We start from the raw sequence: 25,345 nt of genomic DNA, 5'->3' as shown, positions 1-25,345 counted from the left end.
ACCTGGATTTACCCACCAGCTGTGAATAAGACCGAAACACAAATATTTTCAACTGCCACATTATCAGAAACTGCCTGTAAAAGCCGTTTCTGCCTTCTTTAGGAAAAAGAAAACACGAATCCAGTATACACATAGTAACAGCTACTTACTTTTTAACTTACTCAAAGCCTACCTCTTTGAGACTCGGCCTGCTTTCATCCAGCTAGCAATACTTTATTTATTAAAGATTTTATCTGTGCAGTATGTGACGAAGGAGTTCAGGGAGGAGCACACAGTTCCATGCGTTTCAAAATTGCCTATCAAACACTGCTTATATCACATCCTGGGCACGTCTGTCCTGACAGGTGATGAAAACAAGAAGTACGGGCAGAAACACTGAGCTTAATTCATATCTGCACCAAAAGGGCACACAATCAGACACAGAATCAGTCAGGTTTTATTAGGGTATGGTTTCACAACCAGTTGGGACCAATCTAAGACACGGCAGTGCCAAAACTGGCTGTCCAAGCGTGTCCCCAGCTGACTGCCATCACTCTGGGCGGGCACTCACCCCTCCTCTTGGCTGGGGCACAGCAAGGCCACGGGGTGAGCCGCATCAGGCCACCGATCACACCACACACTGCTCGGTCCTCACCGCGACCACACATGTGAGGCTCAGCCAGCGGCGCAACCTCGCCAGTGCCAGCAGAGAGGTGGTGGGAACACAGCTGATCGCAGAGACGGGCGTCCCTTCATTAGCAGCAAAATCTTAGGTTGATTTTTAAAAAAATAAAACAAAAAAATCCCAAACAAACAAACAAAAAAGTCACAGTGAAAACACATCATCAGTCCCTACAACAGAATTAGCAACACAGACAGCAGGGTCTTAACAATTGCCCCCCCTAGCTCTCCAAATAAAATATACCTTTGGAAGCAGAATCCTAACAATCTGCCAAGTAAAGAAATACTTTCATCAGAACACTCCACCACACTGTTTTGTTTTGTTTTCAGTGTAAAACAAAGCTCCTGGTTTTCTTACTCACTTTCCTTTCATCAAGCAATTGCCAGCTCCCTCTGCTAATACAGGCTCGGGTCAGCAAAGAGCACTCCTGGCAGGCTGGTCCTGGCCACTTCGTGAGACCACGTAAGAGAAACAGCTGGGATGTCCCCAAATAATATTTTGCTCTTGAAAACCTAAATACCCCAAATCAACCTCAGGAAAGTTTCGGAAGGCCTGCGGGACGGGGTGACAGTTTTCCCAGATGGTCAAACACGTTATACCATCACAGTGGACTGAAAGCAGGGATCGAAACCGCCGCCCGTACCTCCAGCCCTACAGAAGTCCAAGGCTGTGTCACGGTTTGTGTACACTACTGAGATACCGAATATCCCCACGTGGCCCTGTCCTACAGTTTGTTTTCATTCTGCCAGAGAATTGCATTATTATCAGAAAAAAGAGAGATGGATGAAGTTATGGTCTAAATGAGATCAATGACTATTAATCTAAGATCAGGATTTTTAAATGCTTTTTATTAACTATTTAAAGATTACATAGATTGCCTGTTAAAAGTTTCTCGCAGAACACTTCAGCCAACACAAGACATATCTTTCTGAAAACAAATCTTTATCTTCAGTCTCATCAACAAAAGTCATAAAATTTTTCCTCAAAAAAGTACAATTTTTTTCTGGTTTTCCCCTGGATTTTATTTAACAAATTTTAAATACTCATTTCTTCGCCTTGGGTTGTTTTTGTGTGTTTTGGTGTTTTTTTTTCTTTTAGTACAGAAGCTAGGGTCTCATTATATGACTTGAACAGCATTGAAAGACCATCTCTCACTCTGGCAAACCCTGCTGACAGATAAAAATGCAGTCTAGTTCTTACAAATGTATTGATTAAGCAGCCTCTCACTACAGTCTAGTTCTGTGTTTTCACATATGCAGGGACCTTCAGAGGTGCGAATGCTTTTTATTTTCAGGCTCTGATGTCATCAGGCCAGATCCCTCCCATCAAGCCCAGTGAGGAGCTGAAGGAGCTGCTGGAAGCTCCCTCACTGCTGCAGGACTCTCCAGGTCAGCCCTTATCTGCCTCGGAATTTCACCACCGGCGTCGACCCTCATTTGGACATCACTAATCCCAGCGGAATTTTGCCTGCCTGGGTAAATCTGAACCTCTACGATTATTTTCACAGGGTCATTACTGGAAGAATACTCTATTTACGTCCCTGAGTCCAAGCATCCTAACCAGAATACAACTTGTAGTATTTTGATGAAAATTAGTTCTTTTTTTGTTTGGGGTTTGTTTTTTTTAATCCGTGTCATTGCATTGGCAGAATAAAATAACTGTAGCATGACCCAGCAAATACACAGACGCTCATCACAATAAAGCCACCCAATCTACCTGGAGGAGCAGGAGCGAGGGGTGCAGAGGGGCCGCACAGGGCGGCTGCATGGAGTGGAGAGTCGGCTTCCCACCGCCAGCCCAGCATGCCCCGGTTACACTGGGATTAGAACAGCATTCTCCAGGGGTGATGGGCTGCTACAAAGTCGGAAAGGTTAACGGACAGGAAAAAGCCAGGTATTCATTTTGCCCACTGCTTAAAACTGAACTGCTCCCAAGCATCAGCCAGCCAAAGGAAGCCAAATACAAATTAGCAACATATTTTTAGAACAATCAGACTGAGAACAGAAGTTCCTAACACTCCATAGGCACGTGTCGCTGAACAGCCTTTCATTTCATCAGATTCTTTCATTAACTATTACTTCGGAATCCAAAAAGCTGAATGCAATTAGCAATCCAGAAAAGAAGGGAACACCCTGCTGCACGAGAAAGTAAAATTCTTCAGAGATTATATTACACCACCACAGAATTTTAACAATATTGCTCTACAATTTGGTCTTGCCTGTTTGGACAGGCCAGAGCCATATTATTTTGTTCTTAAATACAAAGTACAGACAAACCAAGTTATATTACAGGCATGGTGGTCCACTATCTTTCTTCTGCTGCTGACATAATGCAAATTGGACACTGCCCCACAGGGGCAAACAGAACCTCATTAGATCTAGAAACAAAACATCAGGAGGTCACTGACCGCTTCCAGGTGAACATAACTCAGAGCAGAGCTTAAGGAGCTAGTGAGGTACAAAACAGTTGGGGCTTTTCTCCCTCCTAGACTTCTCCAATGATATTTCTGCGTTGCCCCACCAGCGACATTAACCTCGGCATTACTTGTGCTGCTGTTCACATCACAGCTTTACCTTTTTCTTTCCAAATTACTGTGTCCTGACATTCCTTAGTCGCTGTTTTGGTTGTGTCTATCTTGATCCCACTGCAGACCTCTGTGTCCTTCCCGGTAGCAGAACTACCCTTTCGCAGCACAACTGACGTTCATCATTGCCACACTGTGCAACCCTTGGTCTAATCATCGAGTATCTTGTCACCTCTCCCTTTGTCAAATCTATTCCAAATATACACAATTCTGACACTTCTTTCCAGAGTTGTTATAAGGTTCCACCTATTTAGCTGTAAGCTTTCAAATTCACGCATCTCACATGGCCTTGCCAAACCTGACTGTACTTGTGTATCTTCAGAAAACTGTTCCATGTATTTACCCAGACTTCTGTTTTAATTGCTGTTACAGATGCCAAAAGCAATCAATCAAATTACTATTTAACAGCTAAATTACCGTGGCTGACCTCGCACATACTCCTAGCTGCAAACATGAAGTAAAATGCAAGCTAAAATTCTCTTTCCAGACAAGCCTAGCTTTGGATCTCTGTATGAAGGACTGCCTAAGAGCAACTCATCTACGATCACATAGAAATTAAACCATACCCTCCGGATTAAAGTGAGTTTATGGCATACATCCACTGGCGATTTCCAGGGTTCATCATCTCCACAGAGAGGATCCAGCCATGATCATTAATACAGAAGACTGAAGACAACAAGTCAAAGATAACTTTCACCAGCTGTGTCTGAAAAAGGAAGTGCCCAAATATGCTTTGGGTCAACAACCTCCTCACTAATGGGAAGTGATGGAGCAAGAGACCATCCTGAACAGGACACAAGACAAGACAGCGCTTGTTCATACTTGTAGGTGACCACTTTTTTTTCAATGTCAGGAAGTATTTGGCATAAAGCCATTTTCCTTTGAGATGAGAATACACAAGTTACAGGAGTGAATATACTTCCCACTAATAACCTTTTATACAAAGTGTTCCTACAAAAGGGGTAAAAAGCATTGTGAGAGGCACAAAAAACCCACATTTTGGATGCCCTGGGTAGTTGTTGTCATCAACCTGACAGCACAGATAACAATACTGATTAAAAAGTCCAACAGCCAGCATCAAAAGGTCTCCATGTCCTTATTACTCCTCAGTGGAAACAGAAAGCCAGATCAGTCAGCAAGGCGAGATCTACCTCCACAGGAATCTGTCGAGTTTTCACCTATTGCCTAGCCACAAGATAGACTCTTCTGAGTTTCGTGCTGCAAAACTTTCCCCTCAAAGACAAACAGCAGCAGAAAACCACCTCAGGTTCTCACCAGTGTGGATGTAATTCCAAGCACTCTAAAGTGAGCAGGAACGTGGTTGCAGAGATAAAGCAGGAGCTGCCTTGTTGCCTGTGAGCATTCAATTAGGCCAGGAATCATCTTAGCTTCAGCTGGACTAGACGCTAAGGAAACCACAATAAAATGGACTGAGGCATCCAAAATTATTCTCAGAAAATAGGCCAGACTGGGCATGAAAACATCTGGGCTTGGCTTGAATCATGAACCACATGAGCAAGACACCCCACTGCTGCCTCCGGGCAGCTGAGGGAAGGAATGCAGAGCAGTACAAAGGTAGGCAGCAGGAGTCTCCTACACCCAGATTTTCTTTCCATGTCTTCCTCCAGCAAACATGTGCAGCAGCCCATTTATTCTGAAGCTTTTCCTACAGCCCAGTCCTGTAGGATTTCTAAGGCTGGTGTTTCTGGGGTGCCAGGCAATGCTCACACAACCACAGCTGGTCAGCCAGCCGGCTCCAGGCAAGTACTCCCTCCTCTGTGGCAAAAAAGGCAAACAGGGTTAGTGACAATCCTAACCTACGTTAATATGCACGTCCAACTGGCTAAAACTGTACAGGCTTCAAGTATCTCTTACTCTGTTACACCAACGTGCACCAGTTCCATTTCACCCACCCAAAACACAAAGCCAAACCCTTGTTTCAATAAATTACACCAACTGTGAAATGGACAAGCTTATGGCAATTCCAAGCAGCAAACAGACAAGACTTCAGGTAGCAGAAGAGCTGTACCAGCTTGGCTCCTCTGTAACTTCAACAGGTTACTGTCAGCACTATTAACTTTTAGCTTCACAGCATTAAACAAGACAAGTGAACTGAGCATTCTTACAAGAATTGCTCATCGAGGTCGAATAACCCTGAAGGACAACGACACCACACTGGCATGGACAGGCAATGGGGGAAGCAGCCCACTGGCCAGAAACCGCAATTTCCTAGTCTCGACAATGGAAAAAGCAAAAAGAAGAAAAAAATACTAAGGAGGAAATAAGCAGAACTGCAGCGATCATTTAAAAATAAACTGCTCATACAGTTTAGAAATAAGCGTGACAGGAGAAACAGGTCAGGAATAGACACAGGACACAGCATATTTATATATTTAATATAACGTAACATGGAAAATGGATAGACTATTATACATATAGCCTATAGGCTAGAACAGGAAATTGCATCCCAGCCACCATATATACTCCTAACAAGAATTTCAGCAGTTTTACTTCAGAGTGGATTTAGCCTGGTCCGTTTTCCGGAAGCTGCCACTACCACATGTGGCTCAAAGCTGTCCCAAAGAGGCTGAGACCTTTCCGCCCACATTCTGCGCTGGAGCACATTTGATCCATGCCAGAAACAGCAGCTTGGCTTCCTCCAGAAGGAATCCAGCACATACATGCCCAAACTGCTCTGGACTCGCAGTAAATGGAGCTCATCAGGGGCATGGGCTTCAAAACCCACACTGGTGGTCCAAGACAACACTCTGCTGCAGTTAAGAGCCAAAACGCCATCTGCCCCTGACAGCACGTTTCCCTGACCCCCCTGCACCCCAGCTTTCCCCCCCAACATCCACCGTCAGCTACTGAAGGTAAGCAAGCAGGACTCTAAGACGGTAGGGGAGAAGAAAGGGGGATAAGAACTCACTTTTAACTGAAGGAAAAAAAAAAGGGGGGGGTGGATTGCACACTCGAACAAAACGCCACTGCTCTCCAAGTAAGTTAATGTTTAGTTTTACTTTAATACTTGTCAGCCTCTGCAGCTGTCTCCTCTTGCAGTTGGCACTGATCATTGCCAATCCGGGACTTATTTCCAGTGAAGACGGCATTGTTTTATTGGCTACTTAGGCAGCGCCTGCACCATTAATGGAGTTTTTATCTCTCCATTTGCCTGTCAGTACAGAACCAGCCAGTCTGACTCTGTTAACATTAAGAATGCTTATTTTTCCCTCACTCACTATCTCCAAGCCAAAACAACATCTGGAACTTCAGCTTGCCATACAAAGGAGAGAGACAGATTAAAACTGGAAAAAGCTACGCACCAGCTTCCAGAGCTTTATAGGTTTCTGCTTTTATCCAAACTTCCCACATGTACCTTCCAAAACAGCCCTATTGGGAGAAAAACTGAGTCTCTCATACAGACTCCCAAACACAGTGTAAAGCCCTTTCCACTTCAAAATAACCTCAAAAAGGATTATCAGAAAAAATAACAGGAACAAAACTGATACTCAAGTTTAGAGTAAGAATTTACCATAGCTCTTTAAAAAAAAACAAAGGTGACATACCAGTGACCTAGAAAAGGAAATTAAACAAAGAAATATTAGCGGTGTGTGTTACTTTATCAAGTAATGGAAAAAAAAAAACTGGCGCCATTTCAGCATACATAAATGTCCCACTTTAACAGACAGCTGTCTCCAGTGTCATTTAAGTAGGCTTTTTGCTTAGATCATGTTCAACGAATCACGAAAATCAATACAGCGAAAAAAACATAAAACCACGCTATAGACATGTACAGAAATCAAGCATGTACCAACTAGCACCAGCCTTTTCTGGAGAAAGACGTGCCAAATAAACACAGACTAGTTTTCCCAACAACATTTATTGAACTCTTAGTAGTTAATTAACAGAAGTCATGACTACTGGTTATTTTCTAACCAGCTACCACACTGAATTACGAACTTCAGGCTTACAACCACAGAAATGCTCTCCCACTCTGCCTGCTTTCTCCCCTGACAGACGCACACCCAGCCCTACCGGGGCCCTGGCTCCCAGCCCCACACACGCTCCCTGCCATGGGCACACGTTCAGCCTAACCGGGCACTCGGGGAGAGCGGAGCCGGTGGACCTGCCATTTCCCACCCGCCGCCCGAGCCCGGGGCTCCCGGAGTGCGAGGCTGCCTGTGACACCCATGCTGTGCCCTCGAAGCAGCCGCTGCCGCCCATCCCTCCGCGCAGTGCCAGCCCTTCCGACAGCCACGCCGCTGCACACCGCTGAGTGCTAAGCAATGAACACTGTCAGAGAAGGAATTTTCACTTCTGTAATGCACAGAACCCCCTGGACAAATTATACAGTTTATGGTCCTGGGCCGCAGGAAGCTGCCTTGCTGCTGAAGTGCTACCAAACACACTGTTTTTTTCAGCTGACAATCACATAACATGAATTTGAATGACCAAAGCAGAATAAAGTGTATGTTTTCAGGAACAAACAAAACATATGTCACAGGTTTCTACAGCTAGCAGCAGAGTTTTAACATAACATAGAGTGGAAGCCAATTAAAATAGTTCCTGTTGAACAGAATCCATCGTGCTGCGAGTGGAAGGACAGAGCGCCAACCACTACATTGTACAATTGCTTTAACAAAGTCTCATAGCAATGACGATCAGCTTCACATAGACATCTCATGCCAACTTCAGCCAGATTCGGGGAAGCAACAACAGCATACGCTCAAATGGCAATTTGCTACTGAATACATACAAAAAACCTCTACCTAACACTTCAGAAATTACTACTGTTTTAGCAGATTTTTGCTTTGCACCCAGTTGTTGCCTGTTCCCAAGGCATATACTAACGTATTAGCTATTTCCTTTCTGAAAAGAAGCATTAACTAAAAGCAACAGCACCCAGAAGCACACCCAGCTCTGCTAAGAGCAGGACTGTGTCGGCACCCGGTGCCCCCTGCTGCTGCAGGCCCCCAGCCCACACCGCAGGCAGCCTGGCACTCCACAGAAAGCCAAGCACCAGCCAGCAAACAAGCAGATGAGAGCCAAATAAATGAATTCTTTATCAATGCTTTTAATACATTATTTTTCTGTCAGTTGGTTGAATAAACACAGAAGGTACTAAAACATCTCCAAACCTCCCAGAACCGACTGAATAATACAAACTTACTTGACAACTTGAGCTAGTAAAAATAAAAGTCATCCCTACTGATTCGTGCAACCGTCATTTGTTTGTGTAACATTCACCATGGACATGGATAAGACTGCATTCATTTGCACTAGAGATTTGGGCTCAACCTGTCTTACTGTTGTCTGATGCCAAGGGACTTCCTTCTTGTCCTGCGCCCAATTTTCAGAAAAAATTATCTAATATTCCCAGAGCACAGATCATCAAGACCAGGGCTAGCAGAGTTTGAAACTATCAGAGCAGTGAACCGCTACTGCAGGAAGTTGCTTGCTGGTCAGGTTTGTTTTTCACGAGGAGCCATTTATATAACCAAACAAAATCTTCTCTCTGCTTAGAATTTTCCTGGATTAGAAGACTAATGCAGCATTTTCTTAATACCTAGTTCACAACAATGCATTAAACTGAAATTTAGCTATCTACAGAAGTTACATGGCATAAATCATTTAACTAAGAAAAGCACTTTGATTTCTCCTCTTTTTCTCTTCCCTTACTAACACCATGATCATTTTCACTCATGCCAAGTCCTTCAAAGTGATAATTTTCACTCCATTTTCTGGAACCTCCCCTATCCTTCACCTTTGCATCTGCCTTCCCATCCACGCTCTCTCCTTCTGGCCACCATCTCTTCCGGCTATGTTCTGCACTAGAAGAACTTCACATACACTAGATAGTAGATGATTTGCAAACACTGTCACCTTGCTTACAAAAGGATCAGACTGAACTTGTGCTAATGTCAAAGAAAGACATTAAGGGAGGCAATACTGGACAGTGCCTGAGATATTTCCTCCTTCAGCTGGGTAGCTGACAGGAACGTGGAGCCTGGGGTCGGTCTCATTCAGGACACCTGAGCAGTACAAGGCTGAAGAGCGAAGCAACTGGCTACCTCTTCTACCTTCACAATTTTTTATTTTTTTAAAGCAGCTTTTATTAGTGAATGCAGTGCACGACGTCAAACTACTTTTTTCTAGCTGGGATCAACACCTTTTTTGTTCCCTTTTTTCCTATCAGGTTCTGCAGGGCACAGCCAGGGTGCCAGTCATCTGTGATCTTTCACAATGACAGTGAACGTTCAACAACACGGCATCTGGGTTTTGGGGAAGACAGGTGTTGCTGGAAACAAGTTAACACTGATCCACAGACATAAAAACACTGCTGCAAGAAACACGACTACTAACAGCAGATCTTTAAATAACAGCCCTTGTAAGAGATGTCTTCTTACCTCCATCTGTTTCGAGGGCCATGTATTTCTGGACCTGCAATTGCACGTTACCTTCCAGTTCTCCTCAGGCAGCGACTAGACTGTACATCTCACTGCTGCACTTATCGGTCTGTTCTCTTTTCTTTAAAGTCCTGCAACTGCTACACCTCTGTATGACCAGAGGTAGACAACCTCACATTAGCACCACGTGCAAGCCAGAGAGCACAAGGCAGCTCTTGTCTACAAACGGCTGGAACGTGAATTCTGAGCAGAGGCTCTGCTTGATGGTCTGCATTTGACCATATCACTGCAGCCTCACCTCCCCTGTCACCAGCTGGGGAGGAAACGGCAAGACATGTCTGAACAGCTCTGCCATCACCCATGCGAAAGCCTGCGCTGCCATCGCACCACGACACAGGCACCAGCAGCAACGCCAGCTCAGCACAGGCAGACTGAGCCATGCCCAAAAAGCCCCAGAACACCAAGGTTCCCACAAGCAGGAATGGGAATAAATAAATAAATAAATAAATCAAACAGCTTCAAAATAATTTTGTGGTAAGCTTCCAGGGGCAGGGCTGCCAAACTAGCAATTCTGGGGAGGGCTGTACGAGCTAGGGATCTTTGCAGGTCTGCACTGCTCCCCAGGAGAAAACCATTCCTGGCCACCTGAAAATCCAGCCAGTCTGCACAAGCTGCTTCAGGCAAGTAACACTGCCCAGAATTATTTTAGCACTATATAGAGTATTTCCATCCCTCCTAGACTGCTCCAGTTCTCTGCGCCACAGCTCTAGGGGCTGTGTTATGCCACACTGGCATTAGAGACATTTTCTTTCAGATGAGTAAAGGTTTCTTTGGACTTTTCACACTGCTTTAAGACTCCATTTTTATCCCCTATCTCCTTCCTCAAATTCAAAACCTTATTCTTAGATACGCTTAAAATGACAGTGGCGTTATTTCAAAGCACTTCATACCCCCAACCGTTCTCAGCTCACATTGGATAAACCCAGGGAATGACTATCCAACACCCCTGAACACAGCCACGCTCCCGTTCTGCGGCAGCCACTTGAACAGGGAATTCTGTACTCAGGATGGATGCATGGGATGGAAGTTTCCTTGGATCACTACCAGGAAAAAAACAGCAACAGAAATGCAAAATAAACACTACACAGTAACTGTATGAGCATAACGATTAGAAAAAAAAAGAGCTAAGCAAAATTCAAGGTTAAACCAAACAAAAAAAACAACAACCCGACACCCATACCATTTGGAATTTTACCTGGTTTTCTGAAATTTCAAAACTGCTTTTTACATTTGCACAGGTGGAATATTGATTTCAGGTTTTGGTATGTATTTACATACTTCCAAATTGATCACAGTGATTTAAATTACCAAGTTGAGTCACAATTTAAATAACCAATTTCACATCTGATTTTGCACTTATTTTTTGTTCTTTTCTAAAGAAAGGTTAATTATTGTCCAACACAAATTAACATATTGCTAAGATTAACTAAATACAGACTTTAAAGACCATTTCCCCAGGAAAAAAGGCAGTCTTGTTAAGAATAACGGAATGGAAGGGAAGAAGATGACTTTTGACTGTTACTGAGAGCGTGCTGTGCTGGCTTTTGGCAATGGGGAAGGAGAGCCCCCAAAGTTGCTGCTGCAAATCTTTGCTTACCCCCACCAAGAATTCAGGCAAAAGAGATGCAAAAAGCATGTGGAGTAATAGATGGCAAGACAGAAACCGAGCAGGCATTGTGTGAGGGAAGCCTACAGCACGGGATGGAGGGAGCACAACCGGCAGCTCACATGAAGGGCAGCGTGCGTCAGGGCTGGTTAGAAGGTCTGCTTTACACCCATTCGGCCAAAGCAGCTCCATGCTTCCACTTTGGTGGCCAGCAACCCAGGCTCCTAGATGTTATAGTTCACATTTTACCGTAATAAAAAGCAATACATTTATTTTGATTATTTACTCTCTTACAAATAGAATATTCCAAAAGTTTACTTTTAATTGGAAAAGTTTGACTGTGCTAATTATGCAAGAAAAATTATCAAAACATTTTGCTATCAAAGTCCGTATATTAGACAAAGGCCACCATACCTGCAGTTACTGAACTAATTAACCCAAAGCAGCCGACTCATCTTGCTGTCTGGATGACCTGGGGGTGTGGGGGGGATAAGACTGCGCTGCTTCTCAGTTCATAGATTGGATGGACACACGCTTTTCTGTTTCACCGGACTGCAGGGGCTCAGCCCCTGCCCGCTCCATCCCCTTCGGCAGCGAGCACCCACCAGCCCATGACCGACTGGAAGAGACAGATTTGAAGAACTTTGTAGGAATCGCCGAAGTGTTTTGGATTGGGAGGGAGGGTTTAATCACCTTTAAATCACCTTCATTACACAGCAGGGGCAAGCGTTTAATAAACTTTATTTAGCATTTACTGTGTTCTTTTACGAAAAACAAGAAGCAAACAAAAATACAAATTAAATTAAACCCAAAACAGTTCAACCATTTAGGTTAATTTTAACTTTTATACTTCAAACGCACAATAGCAAAGGTGAAGTCTGTTTCTTCAGGACCTCAGTATCACTTCAGGGGCGGGTCAGCTCAGGGATTAAAATCTAATTAGTTCCTCTAATTCTTCCACAGAGGTCTAAATTTTAGCTTACTAGATTTTAACTCAATTCATAGTAAAATCAGATGCTTTTTCTTTTTTATGTTTTATATGGAAAATCTTTACCACGTTCATTTATTTTATTTAAATATTTTAAATTACTTGCAACAGAGAAAACATGTTTTTGCGGGTTTGTTTTACAAGAAAAGTGGCCTCTCAAGAGCAGAGAATCAACAGAATCTCCTTTTAACGTTTAGATATTTAAATATTTCCTCAGTGTCTCAAGAAACTGCTCGAATACTGTGGCAGAAAACCCAATGTACTTTTTTCTTACTATATGAGAAAACCCCCACAGCTCTGTGCAGAGCCAGCTGGAGCACAACACAAGGGACAAGCAAACCTTCAATGCAAAGCTAAGACAAACATTAAACTAAAAAATGAACCATTATTTATGCACTTGTTACAGGAAGGCTATAACTCCAAAAGACGAGCCCCAGAGAAACTGGAAGAACTGTCCAAATCACCTTCGAGAGCTAAGGATAAGCAGGCACGCTTTCCATACACTACATGTTTACACACCAGCTTTTACAACTGCAATGCGCTCGTTTTCAGAGGAATCCCTCACTTCACATACAGCCAAACACACCCGTGGGACTGAAACACGATCAATCCTCTCAAAAAAGCCTTAGCATTTTAGCATTTTTGGAAGAATATTTCAGAACTTCAAGGGGGGGGGGAAATACATTTCATATCCCTTCATACCATTGGCACACCAAACCCTCAGAGATTTCTTTCATTTTACTGATTCTTCACTTCTGCTTGCAGATTTATTTTGGGGGTTGTTTTTTTTTTCTTCACATTCCCATTGGTCATTTTAGAAAGAAACCTTTTCTGTGCACACTTAACCATCATGCAAGAATTTGCATATGCTCACCAAGCCCTACTCCTTTGAGGGACCTTGACATTCAGCCCACAGAGGGTCACCACCAGCGCAATCTGCCCAAGGGAGACACAAGGCCCCCAGCCTTTGACCCGTGCAGAGCTGTCCCCTCTCACCTCCCACCTACAAAAAGCTGTGAAAAACCACAGTCCTCACCCTGCGAGACGTTACACGTGCTACCAGGAACTCCTCAGGTAAGACAATCTCGAGTCAAACATGCAATCAGATACCATCGCATTTCTTCTGACTTGATCTTGATAAGAACCTTATCACAGTGCCACGGCACTACAGCGTACCAGTCAGTGCATCAACCAGGGCACAGACACTGCAGGGTAAACAGCAAGACACGCCACCTGAAATCCCAATGAGATGTTTCCAGCTACTGTTTTACCCATATTCACGAAACACAAAGCGCACACACAGAGCTGAACAGCACCAATTAACTGCTGATAAGCAATAACTTATTTCGTTATGGATACTCAGCCACATGCCTGGCCTTTTGCCATTAACACTCTTCAGTGACACATAAGCATCCCGTGAACCCTGCCTCAGTGTCCCTCTTTCACCTCTACCCCCACCAATTACTTGTATCTGTAAAGAGCACCAAACTTCACCTCAGTTCTCCAGAACTCTCCTTTGAGAGGCCTGACAGCAGAGGAGACTTTCGCTCCCAGCACATGGGTTCTTCACCCAATAAACCTTGTGACCCCGGTGCCAGGGCCACTTCCAGTTTGCAGGGGTCTGAATTCCAAGCTGAAGACCCTACCCAAAGCTGGTAGCATCGGTTCTCCAAGTTCCATGCTGGTTCCGGTCCCATTTCTACAGGCAGTTACTACCCACACTCAAATTCTGTGGTTCTCTTTCTCTAATATTCCCTCACGTCTCCTCTAAAACCTGTTGAAGGAGGCTCCTTTGCTCTCCCAGATTCTCCACAAAGTCCTCCCATTTCCCCAACTGCTGTGAAGTCCCACAATCACATAATCCTAGAAAGAAGTCCATCCTGTTATTAACCTTTCAGGAGCAAAAAGAGCTCAGAGGGAAAGGACCATATGCTACTCTCAGCAAGGCAGCATCAAGAAAAAAGAGCACTCCCCACTCACCCTGACCGATCAAACCCCAGCATTCCTACCAGAAGGCAGTTGAAAGCTGTGAGTTAGGCCGCTTTCCTCCCCAGAAAAAGTGGGGCTTGCCCATTTGTTTTGCTTTCAGTCATCTTGTGGCACACACGTGCCTGAAGAAGAGCACTTGCTTATCTTTCCAGATTTTCCATCACAGCCAGGAAAAACTGTAAATCTACCTCTCTAAAGAAGAAACCTGTTGATTTCTTCACTCAGGTCTCAATAACAACATCAAGTACCACGAGACAAACACCGGAGTTGTTCAAAAGCTGCCAGCTAAAGGCGTGCCTAGATCAGAAAACGTCCAGGAATGGTTCTCACTATTCCTTATGGGAACAGTGCAGGCGCTTGCAGGAAACTCGCTTAGGCCATACAAGGACTGATGCTGCAGAGCAAGAATGATGACAAGGGGGCTCTGTGCAGAGGAACAGTAGTCTCTGAATTGCATCTACTTCACTTCTGCATAGCCTCAAAATATAAACAAGCTCTCAAAATCCCTTTGTCTTCATCTGCCACTGTGTTGAAGCTGTTCTGCAAGGCTGGGCTAATAGAGCCACAGCACATTAAGTTAATTCACCTTTTCCATTTGCTCCAGTCCACTCCCCAGAGCTCTATATCCAGTAGATATTTATTTTAAAGCTAAGCCAAAACCATTCAAATGCTAACATTTCAGGGCCTTCAATACTCTGTTTGCATGCAGTAGGGCCTCTCTTAGAATAAAGAGCATCCACTTTGGGAACTAAACCAACATAGTTATAATTGGGCTACACGTCAAAGTTTTACAAATCCCCAGACTGGGAATAAAGTAAGTTTTACTCCCAGCAGACCCTTTGTTAAGGAAGGCATAAAACTGCACTACAGACTCAGAAACACCAATTTCTCACCAGAGACTCCAGTAACTGTGTAAGAAAACCGACAGCTTCTAAAAGCGAGTTTGGTCTTCTGGCTCATAACTGCCTGTCATTTTGGCGTTCCTAATAGAGAAACAAGACAAAGTTCCCTCAAAATCATGGACCTTGCTGTACATTAGAGTCCAATAAACGCTTTATTTGAATGTCTAACCAACATCCAGGATCAAATCCCAACTAAAAATACTTTTCCATTCATTAAAAAAATGCCACTTTTGCACAAGGCATGGAAATACCGTATTTCTTTTGAACAGTATTTTAATGGTGCTTAGGTTTTTATTTCCATAATTTAAGAACAGTCACACTGATGCACTCATTCTTCAAAATATTATTTGTGTTGTAAGGAACATGTTTGGAGGGAAGAGTCTAAATAGCTTCAGATTCTAGAACAGGTTTTGCAGAACAATTATGCACAAGTTTGCTTCAGAGGTATGGACATGAGTCTTACAAATGCGTAAAATGCCTACACAAAGACAGAGAAAACCCTATTGTTTAGACAAGTTGGAACATGTTACTCGTTTAGATTATTCTCTACTAAAGGCTGATGCAGACGTGCTGGGTCCACAAACACACACAAAATTGTCTACGTGGCATTTCTGGCACATTTGGAAAGGCCTAACTGACAATCAACTAATACGACGTTAAGAGAGATAGCAAAAGCAAAGCCAAGGAGCTGTTCAAGAATTTTTCAGAAGCGCACAGTCCTGACACCAAAAGCCAAGAGGCAGGATCCACGAGAACAGACATGGAGGAAAGACCAAGTTATGACACATTTGAAAAATAGGAAGCCACGCCATACTCCAAGCTGCACCTTCACTGGTGCTGCACAAGCACGATGCAGGAATTTGCAGGTAGGGGTAACATATCCCAGATTTCTTTGCAATCTTTTAGGTGGAGCTTTTTCTTCTATTCCAGTGACTTGAAATAACTTGCATGTTTCTTTCTGGACAGAGAAGGGTTCAAATTATGCAAAGATGTTGGAGTACGGCCAACACTCAAATGATTTAGCCTTCATCATAACCACAAAGTAAAGCCGTACCTCTGCTCTCACACAGACTTGTGTTTGGGGAGCTAGTCTGGACAGAAAGAGCTTCTACACTGCAGCAGAAGGCTTCTGCCTGGGAGAGAGGAAGAACTACATCAAAGTAAGACCCTATGCTACCTCTTCAGTGAGGGCAGCTCCTGAATCAAGATAAGCAGAGATGGTTGCACACCACATTTACACCTAGTTACCCTTGAGATGAAAAGCCATCAGAGTGAAAATTGCCACGCAAGCATGTTCTTATCATCATCATTTCATTTAGGCTCAGGATACACAAAGGTTTTACAATTCAGTCCAAAAATACAGGTCAAGTAGAATAAAAATCACTTAGATCAATGCCCAGTAAGTAAGAATGAATGTCCAAAAAAGAACTTCAGCCTAAGTTTTCCAAATATTTACTTTATTTTTCTGTTGTAATCACAATAGAAACACAAAAGCACAACCACTCATTTCGTTGGTTTTTGTTTTGTGTTTGGTTTTTTGTTTTGTTGGTTTTTTTTTTAATTCACAAGCGTCAGCATTTTTTTATGAGCTAAGAGCACATCTAAAATACTTTTTATTATTAACTTGAGCCAGCTTTTAAAAGTCAAATTGAAAATAGCTTTTTTAAAATGCACAACTTATTTTAATTCCACTGCAAAGCAGATATGAATTAGCTAATTTAATACTCAGACTAGTGCACTACAAGTTGTATATCTTATTCTGACAACAGAAAATCAGGAGTCACACACATTATAATACTACAAGATTGACTGCCACATAAAATCCATTGCCAAATCATCCTACAGCCTGGGATTTGTCCAGCCCATGTAATCAAAATTGATGTTTTATCAGGCTGCTACACAGAACTGTGGTTTCAAGAGGCAGTTACACTTGAATATCAGTAAAGAGTGTAATTTAACGGGTAAAAAAACCCCCAAAAGTATTACTCCTTATGAAGTCAAAAAGAGTTTCAACATGGACATGATTTTTACCAATAATAAACAACCTGCAAGGTACCACCTATCTTTTCTCTAACGTAACACGATACAATTAATTTATTCTCTTAAACCAAGCCATTATCTTTTCATTTTAATTTCTCTTTTAAGATTCAGCCTTAAAATGACTTAATTGTTGCAGTCCACCCACACAAACACAAGAGACAACTTTATTGCAGTGGAGAGCCCTAAATAGCACCGTCTGTTTTAGGCTGACTAATACAAACATGCTTTTTGTTTAATTTTACATTTGTTCCTAGGGAGATTTAGATCTCATCACTTCTACCTCCAATTCAATACTAACTGACATCGTAGGAAATTACCCACCCCTAAAGGGATAAGTAACACACATCTGCCATTGTGCACGGCGTCTCACAGAGGACAGGCTGGCCGCCATGCTCATCACATCCTTACAAGACGAAAGGACAGGCAGGCGTTAGAGCCGTGGCACAAAAGCCGTTCCAAAGCATGCGCTTGAGCATGCCACAGTGTAACAGCCAGGGCCAAGAGCAAGCAGGCAACGAAGAAACCTGCGGGAACTCTTCCAGGGGAGTGGACCACACCAGGTTCCCTCCAGCACCAACAAAGGGGACCAAGGGACTCTGCAAACAGCCTTGGTCACAGTCAGCAAACTCAACAAACCCATGACGCACTCAGGCAAGACAGCAGTTTTCACAAACACGTGGAGGTAGCACACACAGTCCTGTGCGTCTGCCCAGCCACTCATACCCTCAGAGATCCCTCCTTAGCACAAGCACACAAAAAAAAAAAACAAAACAGGGATTAATCCATGTTAGAACTAATCTAGCAAAGACAAACTAAGTTTTAAGCAAGTTAATGCCTTATCCAGTTCAGCACATGGCCACAGAGATGCCAGAAGAGGTGAAAGAACAGCACACGCTAGGGACTACTTACTTCCCTGGCATTAGTAGCCACCAAAAAGGCTTGCACAACCACAGCACCAACTGCCTAAAACTGCTCAGCCAGGAACCCCAGGCCATTCAGAGGAAGGTTGGAGGGGCCTGCTGAGGCACACCGACTCATGAAAGCAGAGATCAGCAGCTTGCAGGACTTCAAAAGGAAGCCACTTCTAGCCTCCAAGCTATCCGCCCAGCCAAAGGCGGCTGTCGAAAAGCTGCCAACCTGCTCCTACTGTTACAGGATACTTGCCAGACAAACTGCAGACCTGCAATTAGAAGAGGTGTTTGTTGGCCTCTCTTCTGCAGCTTATTAGCAGAGAGGTAAGGTTTGTAGTCAGAACAAGAAATGCCTGACCTCCAGTGAGTACAACTAGTTACAACTGCACTGTAAGATGAGGAAGAGGTCCTCCTGCCATTTTCCACTCAACTCAGGATGATCTGTGGCTTCAGCATGCTGAGAAAGGAACGTTCTAGGGGCTTCAGACAGAAGGTTAAGAGTTGCAGCATCATCTCCTCTTCTGTAAAGAGCCCTAGATAATGGCTGCTGTTGTTCCCCTCCACCATCTCCTACATCCATCTTTGTTCATTTCAGTCAAGGCAAATGAAAAGTCCAAAGTCTGCCCTGGACAGCCACCAAACTGGAGGTCTTTCTGTTTTAATAAGCTTCTCCTAATCAAACCATAGTCTTTCTTTTCCTAAAACAGACTTGAATTACAACAAGCTACAGACACTTCCATACGCATCTTTTCAGAAGCACTACAGGTAGCTAACAGTAACAAGGTTTGACACTGCCAGGAGCATTTCGAAAAGAGGGAGATGCACTGACAAATGTGGCTTCTGAGGATGAGCAACCATCAGGTCAACAGGAGAAAGAGAAGAACAACAAACCATACACCTAACTCAAAAAGAACCCGTGGACTCCAGAAGAGGCTAGCAGCAGATGCTTAGGAAGAAGCAAATGGACACAGCATGCAAAGGTCATTCTTCCACCCTCCTCTGCCCCCCAAACCCATGCTTCCCAGCCAGAGGTAAATTCCCAAGCCCAAAACTGCCCCTGGACCACTGCATTTAATGGTCCACCCACAGACCTATGAACATATCCAATTCCTTTCTTAAAAAAGGCAAATCTGCAATCATTCTATAACTTAAACAGGCACATTTTTTAAATTTTAAAACTGATGACTATTGACTACACATGGTATTCCTTATTTCTTACATCATAAGAAATAATGTAAAATCATCACTTCCCATTTACTGGCATTTCAATCATGACTTTAAAACCTTTATATTTCCTTTCAAACATTTCTCTCCTCAGCAAGAGAGCCAGTTTGTTTAGACACACCATCTCACAAAGCTTTGTAGAACAAGACTGAGCCAACCCCCAGGTAAACTGAAACGACAGGTCCTGAGCATAAAGAAACTGCCAATTCAAAGGACAATGAAGTATCCTAATTGCTTAGAGACTTATGCTGCCTTTGTACTTAAACAGAACAGAGCATGATCACTCGAGATGAGGGATGTGGATCTTAGGGGCTTTAGAGGTGTTTAAGAGCTGGTGGTGCACTAATTTGCAGGCAGAAAGAATGCAAAACGTGTTCTAACCAGACCTGGGCAGAATCCTCCATCCAACAGGCCCTGGGATCCAACATGCTGCCTGGCCTGCCAGGCATAGCCACCATGACACAGAGCAATACTCACGGCCAGTACTGGTTCAGCAAACAAGGTGGAGCACTGACAACCAGGATGAATCCAGCACAAAATGAAAGCACAGATCAAAAGAGCCCTGTTTAAAGACAGGATCGTATAATAACTGGCAAAGACTGTGATGCAGCACCTGATGTTGACTATTCACCAGCAGATGAATCATAAGGTCAGTTCTGGCCTTCCAGGGGAAAGTCAGCATCTGAACAGCTAGCAAAGAACACCATCACATTTCTAAAATGCAGTGCTACTTTCTTTCACGTAAAGTAGTAGTAATGTACTTATTTCACTAGGAATATCACCACACTCCTGATGTTCCTTCTAGAAAACAGTTAGCATCCCATGGAATTAATGTCAAAGGCTAGATTCAATGCTACTTTATAATCATAGTTCACTGCAGATATTGTTATGAGAGTAAAGTTTTGAGAGCATGTACTGAATACCAGTAAGATTTACAAATGCAAATCACTTTGAAATAGGAACCTGTGAACACCAAGCTGTATACACGTAATCACAAAAGACCACATTTTAAGGAAGGGATTACCCACCAGCTGAAACTAGGTGCGTACTCATGGTCCAATATAATGAAGAAAACTATTTCATTACACCTACTTATTGCTATCTACCTACACTTTTATGCTTTTGAAAGCATTAGTCTAAAACTGTGTTTTGGCTGCAAACCTGGTGAAGAGAAAAGGAATTTCTTGAAAGCATTCCCATGGAACTCCATACATTTCATAGCTGATAGCATCTTCTAAATTTATGATCTCAACACACTTTGTAAACTTATGTGAATTCAGCTTTCCAACACTCCTAAGAAATACTATCACTCCTTATTTTCCACACATACAGATATGTAAGGGAAGTAAACGACTTACATCCTTAACATGTAGTCGCTGAACTTGTCTACAACAGGATTTAAAAGGTACATTTTTAGACAGTGTTTAGATACCTTTGCAACCAACACGGAATCACGGAATCTTCAGAGTTGGAAGGGACCTCTAGAGATCATCTAGTCCAACTCCCCTGCTAGAGCAGGATTGCCTAAAGCACATCCCTCAGGGCTGCATCCAGGCGGGTCTTGAAAATCTCCAGAGAAGGGGACTCCACAACCTCCCTGGGCAGCCTGTTCCAGTGCTCTGTCACCCTCACTGTAAAGAAGTTTTTCCGTGCATTTGAACGGAACTTCCTATGTTCTAGCTTGTGCCCATTGCCCCTTGTCCTGTCGCTGGGAACCATTGAAAAGAGCCTGGCTCCGTCCTCCTTAAACCCACCCTTTAGATACTTGTAAACATTAATCTTGTATTTGTATACAAGTAATCTTGTATTAACTTGTAAACATGGTTTTAAACTGTCTCAGGCTCGAGTACCCTCAGGTGTCAAAGCAAATAAACTATCGCTTAATGCACGTGCATACCCTCATCACGGCCAACCTGCAGTCCACCTCAGTGGATCTCCGTGAATTCTCATACACAGAGAGGCTGGAAGAGAGAAGTTATCACTTGGAAATCTACTGCATTCAACACTGCCACTGTAATCTTCTGTGGTTCTATAGAGCGGCACAGATGAGTGGGCTAAGTTTTTAACCTGTTTATACACAGTAGAAGAAATAAATGGTATAAGAGCAGATACTGAGATGCCCATTTGAGAGTTCAGATACCTAAGTGAATTCAGGCAGCTTTATTTTTTTGGCAGGGATGAGGGGGCTAAAAGGGTGCCTCATTATTTTACAACGGCTGTCCCTAGATCCTATTTTAGCATCAGGCTTCATTAAATTTAAGCATGCCTTCAGAGTACCAGCTGGCCAAAAAAACTGAAAAAACAACAAAAAACACAAACACAACCCACCCACAACACCCCACTGGTGTTCTTTCCCCCGCCTATGTTCTCCTCCTACCCCAACAGCTTCTTCGCTGCTAAAGAGCCCACTGCTTTCTCCCTTCCCAAGAAGCACGCAGCTTGTGAAAGAGCAATGCAAGGACAGAGCAAGGGTTGAGAGAGAGAGAGAGGGTGTTCCTCTAAACGATTTTTATCCCTCTCTCGGGCTCATTTGCAGCCCTCCCAAATAAGCTGTTTGATGCCTCTGCTGTTGCTGTGTCTGGCAGTTTTGGCAAGATGATGCAAGTCTCCATTCCTTCCCTGCTGGACACAGACTGAAGACAGGCAAATGATACCATGTCAAGTGATGATGCCACATGCCTTCCTGTCTCCCCCATCCTGGGCCACCAACCCCTTTGTTTTTCTTCACACCTGCACTGAGACTTACTGACAGCAGGCAGGCTGCAGAAGATTACAACGTTATCTGTGAAAAGTAAAACAGCAAAAGAAACCCTCTCTGTAGGCTTGGGAAGACATAAATTTCGTTTGGAGAGCCAGCCTCAAAAATAGATTAAGTTTTGCAGGAAATAGCTATATTTAGCCCTCCCCTTTCACCTCAGACCCTCAACACATTCTCCTGTGGAAGAATCCTTCTAAATGGTGTCAGAGGTGAGCTTTAGCAGGTCACTTCAGCAGAAAAAAAGCAACGAACTTAATATATGTTAATATAGAATACTGTAAACAAGCATCACAGTATCAAATATCCAGCTACTAAGGCATAAAAAAGGAAATAATTTTCATATCTCAAAGTGTGTTAAATTGCAAGCTTCAAGAACATAATATGGCCAAACTTATTTCATGAGTTAAGTCCATGGAGGATGAGCCTGAATTCTGCATGCACCATTCAGGTCTTCACAAATACTTCTGTAACTAACCAATGCAGCCATAGTATACTCTACAGATAGTAGAGACATTAAGGAACAACCTCAACAGCTACCCAATCAAAATATTTCCAGCTTCCTAAGGTACCTATAAAAATAAGTCATGAGAAAATGAGTTAGCAACAGTTACTGTGCACTGGAACTTAAGCAGAGACTGTCCACAACATCTCTGGAAACATCATTAGCACCAGGTCAGTAGGATTTTTCCCTTTCTCAGATTGCAACTTTGAAACATGTTATAAGACTTAAAACTGAAAATATGTAATACAGTTTCTTCCCTCAGGCTGTTTCATTTACATCATAGAACAGCTTGGGTTGGAAGGGACCTCAAAGACCATCTCGTTCCACGCCCCGGCCCTGGGCAGGGACACCTCCCACCAGCCCAGGTTGCTCCAAGCCCCGTCCAACCTGGCCTTGAACCCCTCCAGGGATGGGGCAGCCACAGCTTCTCTGGGCAACCTGGGCCAGGGGCTCACCGCCCTCACAGCCAACAATTTCTGCCTCACATCTCATCTCAATCTCCCCTCTGTCAGTGGAAAACCCTTCCCCCTCGTCCCATGGCTCCCCTCCCTGCTCCAGAGTCCCTGCCCAGCTTTCCTGTAGGCCCCCTTTAGTTTTGGGCTGCCAAAGCTGATTATTTATAAACTGAAATGGTTGATGGGTGATCTATGTCATAGCAACAGACCTTAAAAGTTTGTCCTGAAATGGAAACAGCAGCAGACAAAATGAAACACGCCTGTCATTACAGCCTAAGACAAATAATCAGAGATTTACAATCAGTAACTACTCCCAAGTCCTGTGCCATTAGGCAAGGAGCAGCACCCCCGCCCCCCGAAATGAAGCAGAGGAATGCGGGTCTTATCCCAGCAAACAAAATACTAAGAGGGAAGGCAAACCTCTCAAAACATTGCACACACTTAACACCTCCGAGGGAGAGCACTGAGCATACAGGAACTTTTTGTTCCCCTAAAATAGATCTGTAACACCTCCTCCAAAAAAAAGTTACAGTCATCAAAGGAACCAGACACACACTTAAGAGCTTTCCACATCCATGATTTTAGCTTTGGCCGATTCCAGTTTCAAGGCAACCCAGTACTCTTCAAACAGTACTAGACCTTCAAGGACAGAACTTGGAGAGTATTTACAAAGTGTCTACTGCATTCCAGGTCACTACCATTTCTCTGAAGTACGAGGATCACAGTAAAGATCCTATTACGGGAAACAAAAGAAAACTGAAGATTTAAAAATAGACCTGTCATTGCCCACAGCAAACTGCTACAAGCATAGGAGTCTTCTTAAACAAAAGACTGAGATCTGTGACAGATGAGCTCCAGTGCATACCATAAAAACACGCGAGATTTGGGAAAAGATCCTGTTCTCTTCCAAAAGCTCAATGCATCATTTCTAAAAAGCGTTTTTATAAGAAAGTTCCAGTTGTGCAGCTCAGTCCACAATCTGAAAGTTTCCACCTCATGATGCCACCATTAACAACAGTGTTTTGATTAATTAGCCCCCCCAGCACAACTACATAAACCCCTACTCTTTCTAAACCTGCCGAAGATGAGTTTGTCTCTCAGTTTTGGGAAAACAAAGTGGTTTAGTCCCAGCTTACTGCAAAAGTACTGCTGGAAACAAGTTATTTCAACACATTTTTACAGGCTACCAGAGTTGGAAAGACTGCCTGGGCAGCTTCCCCTACTATATTCATGCCCCAGATTTCACAGACCAGCATGTGGGGTTTTTTTTAAAAGCCTGGAGGTGAAGAGGCAGATCCGAGCGGGCTGAAATGCCTGCCGGCTTCCAGCCACCGTCCTCCATCACCAGCCAGAGCCTTGACAGCAGTTCAGCCAACACACCCCTTTGTTTCCTCCTCAACTCCAAAGCGGCATGACTGTAAATAACTGCATTAATGGCAGGAGTCTGCACCTAACAAAAATAACAGCACAGGTCTGAACCTCCAAGTTCATAGAATGGCTTGGGTTGCAAAGGGACCTTAAAGATCACCTAGTTCCAACCCTCCTGCCCTGGGCAGGGACACCCCCCGCTAGACCAGGTTGCTCAATGCCCTGTCCTCGATTTGGGTAAGTTTATTTAGGTTTTTTTGTTTTAATTTAAAAAAAAAAAAAAAAAAGAGAGAGAGAGAGAGAGACCCAAACCGCCGCCCCTCAGGAATCAGCCCGCGGAAGTGTTCCCTCACGGATTTCACCACGCTCCCCCCGGGTGGAGGCACCGGCGGGCCCGGCCGAGCCGAGTCGGCCCGGGGCTGCGGGAGGAGCGGAGCTCCGCTCCTCCCGCAGCCCCGGGCCGACTCGGCTCGGCCGGGCCCGCCGCGGCTGCACTCACCTCCTCATGATGGCGGCAGTGGCGCTAGGGCCGCGGCGGGCCGGCCATGGGCGGCGGGGGGAGCCCGGCGCTCGCCCTGCCCGCGGCCCGCCCGCGGCGGCGGCGGCGGAGCGCTGACAAAGGGACGGCGGGGGCGGTGGCGGCGGCGGCGGCGCCCCGCCCCGCAAAATGGCCGCCGGCAGACGTCACTCCCGGCGCGACACGTCACTTCCGCCGCGCCCGCAGCGCGCCCTCTGGCGGAGGTGTGGGGGGGAAGGTGGTGGCAGTCAGCCATGGCGACGGGCTGAGGGCGCTGGGGGGGTTCAGCCCGCAGAAGAGAAGGCTCCGGGGAGACCTTCCAGCCCCTTCCAGGCCCTCAAGGGGCTCCAGGAAAGCTGGGGAGGGACTCTGG

General features: G+C 44.3%; 1 protein-coding gene across 1 annotated transcript in view; it reads right to left on the bottom strand.

The window, feature by feature from the left end:
- ACVR1 (activin A receptor type 1) overlaps nt 1-25,084 on the bottom strand; it is a 63,891-nt gene extending 38,807 nt beyond the window's left edge. The window contains exon 1 of the mRNA XM_054208596.1: nt 24,955-25,084. Coding sequence (XP_054064571.1) covers nt 24,955-24,962 — 8 coding nt within the window. The 5' untranslated portion in view covers nt 24,963-25,084. The remainder of the gene's footprint in view (nt 1-24,954) is intronic.
- Nucleotides 25,085-25,345: the final 261 nt, after the last annotated feature.

This window comes from Rissa tridactyla, chromosome 7, assembly GCF_028500815.1.
Source record: "Rissa tridactyla isolate bRisTri1 chromosome 7, bRisTri1.patW.cur.20221130, whole genome shotgun sequence".
NCBI lineage: Eukaryota > Metazoa > Chordata > Aves > Charadriiformes > Laridae > Rissa > Rissa tridactyla.
The sequence above is the reverse complement of the archived record's forward strand: the minus strand, read 5'-3'. Positions and strand labels throughout refer to the sequence as shown.